Source organism: Plectropomus leopardus, chromosome 9 (genome assembly GCF_008729295.1).
Source record: "Plectropomus leopardus isolate mb chromosome 9, YSFRI_Pleo_2.0, whole genome shotgun sequence".
Lineage (NCBI taxonomy): Eukaryota > Metazoa > Chordata > Actinopteri > Perciformes > Serranidae > Plectropomus > Plectropomus leopardus.
This window is the reverse complement of record NC_056471.1, coordinates 8690964-8692917: the sequence shown is the minus strand read 5'-3', so window position 1 is coordinate 8692917 and position 1954 is coordinate 8690964. Positions and strand designations below refer to the sequence as shown.

The following is a 1954-nucleotide window of genomic DNA, read 5'->3' as shown; positions in this document are numbered from 1 at the left end:
AAGATTGTATGGAGAGGTCTTCACCTCCACTGCATCAGATTGCAACGAGTCTACTTTGTTCCTAAAAGACTCCACTAACTTAAAGCCAGAAAGACTGTGCTTTATGATTTAGGTGAGTTTACCCTTTAACGGATTAAGAAACCATATTGTAACCATTTAAAAGCACATGGCACACTCCTTTTATTTCTGCTTTCTCTTTCAATTTTGCGTTAAGGAGAAAAGTAGCGAGGAGGATTAGATTTAAATAAACCCAAATGTTCTTCATTGTCAAGGCCGCGTGCTGCTCAATGATGGGGGCGTGTTACGCAGCGGGGGCGTGGCTATCTGCAGGGATATCAACAAGTTGCACTGAGGATAGAAACGTGCCATTTTCCGTTTTGGATTCACAAAGAGGACAAACTGACCGACAGACAAGAATCAACTTTCATTATGAAGGCTTTTTCTTCACCAGAGTCTCCCAGACAAAGGACTGTGAGAAGGGTAAGCTGCATTTTTACGCGCACATTTTCTAAATAAAAAAGACTTGTTAAATGTTATTCGGAGTTGTAATTATAATACCATTATTAATATTCATTATACTTTTCAATTCCAAGATCTCCAAGCCTCTGATGGAGAAACGCAGACGGGAGCGGATCAACAACAGCCTGGAGACATTACGACTTTTGATGCTGGATAATACCCACAATGAGGTACGCTCGTGCGCAATGCTGTAATTTTAGTTTGACAGTAATTCCTCATAAAATCTAAAGTACCAGACTGATTTAGAGAGTTAATCATTATCTCAATTTCTCAATTTAGAAACTGAAGAATCCCAAAGTGGAGAAGGCAGAAATCCTGGAGAGCGTGGTTCATTTCCTGAAGACTGAGAAGGAGGTGGAGAAGGGTCACCGTGTCATGAGGAGAGTCCTGTCCAGGGAGCAGAGACCGACCTCCGCGCGCCAACACAGTTACCACGACGGCATGAGGTCCTGTCTGCTCAGGGTCAGCCACTTCATAGCCAGCAAGAGCCAGGAGTCAGAGGGGGCCGGTGGTGGGGATGCAGTCCAGGCTGCGCTCCCAGAGCCCCAGACACACCCTTCGACCCCCGGGCACATGCACAGGGCACAGGCCGCTCTGCCTCACCACCAGCACGCCATGTCTCATCCATACCTCCCCCCGAGGACAGGCCTCCACTGCGACACCAGGGAGCTGATCTCCGCTGCGCACGTCACGGATCCAGTGTGGAGGCCCTGGCCGCAGTGACAGACTCGTTAACACAGATGTTTATTTTAGATGCCGGCAGGGTTATATGTAAAATATGTATGTTTTGTACAGCTTGGATTCTTTTGTACAGCTTGGATTCTTTTGTACAGCTTGGATTCTTTTGTACAGTGAAGTTATTTTCATTATAATTCCATGATGATTTTTGCTTTAGGATTTGCTGTTTTGCACGCTCAACTTTTTTTTACCTTAGTTATAATAAGGAGGTTTTTTAAGGCATCAGTGCCTCAGTTATTTTTTGTAACATAGAAACTTAAGTGTGTTTGTAGTTGCCGAGACGCGTGCGTGAAATGCGCTTTTGGCAACATCTTGAGCATGGTCCTATTCATTTTTTGCTTCACTCTGATGTTGTAAATATTAGAGACACGAATTGTTTTCATGATTGTGCTTGCTGAATTCTTTGTTTCCACCCCCAAATAAAGCACAATTTCCTGATCATTCCAAATCCTTCGAGTGGCCTATTCGGTGTATGAATAGCTTGTACTTGACTTGCCTTTACAGCTGCAGTTTTGAAGAGAAGAGGGACATCCACACGACAGTTAACACATACTTCATCCAACCTGGACAAGTTATGACACAGCGCAGTCTATTGACATGGAGATGGAGGATAGCCTGTTGCTTCTATGATCTTGAGTGCAGTTTTTTCAAATGTAGAGAGGCCATTCACACACTGTCCAGCAGGCAGACTGCTCCA

General features: G+C 44.4%; 1 protein-coding gene across 1 annotated transcript; it reads left to right on the top strand.

Annotated features, from left to right (window-relative positions):
* The first annotated feature begins 394 nt into the window (after positions 1-394).
* On the top strand, positions 395-1242 carry her5 (hairy-related 5). Its single transcript, XM_042492778.1, has 3 exons — positions 395-480; positions 594-689; positions 799-1242. Exons 1-3 carry the CDS (start codon positions 430-432, stop codon positions 1240-1242), a joined length of 591 nt encoding a protein of 196 aa, XP_042348712.1. The 5' UTR covers positions 395-429.
* Positions 1243-1954: the final 712 nt, after the last annotated feature.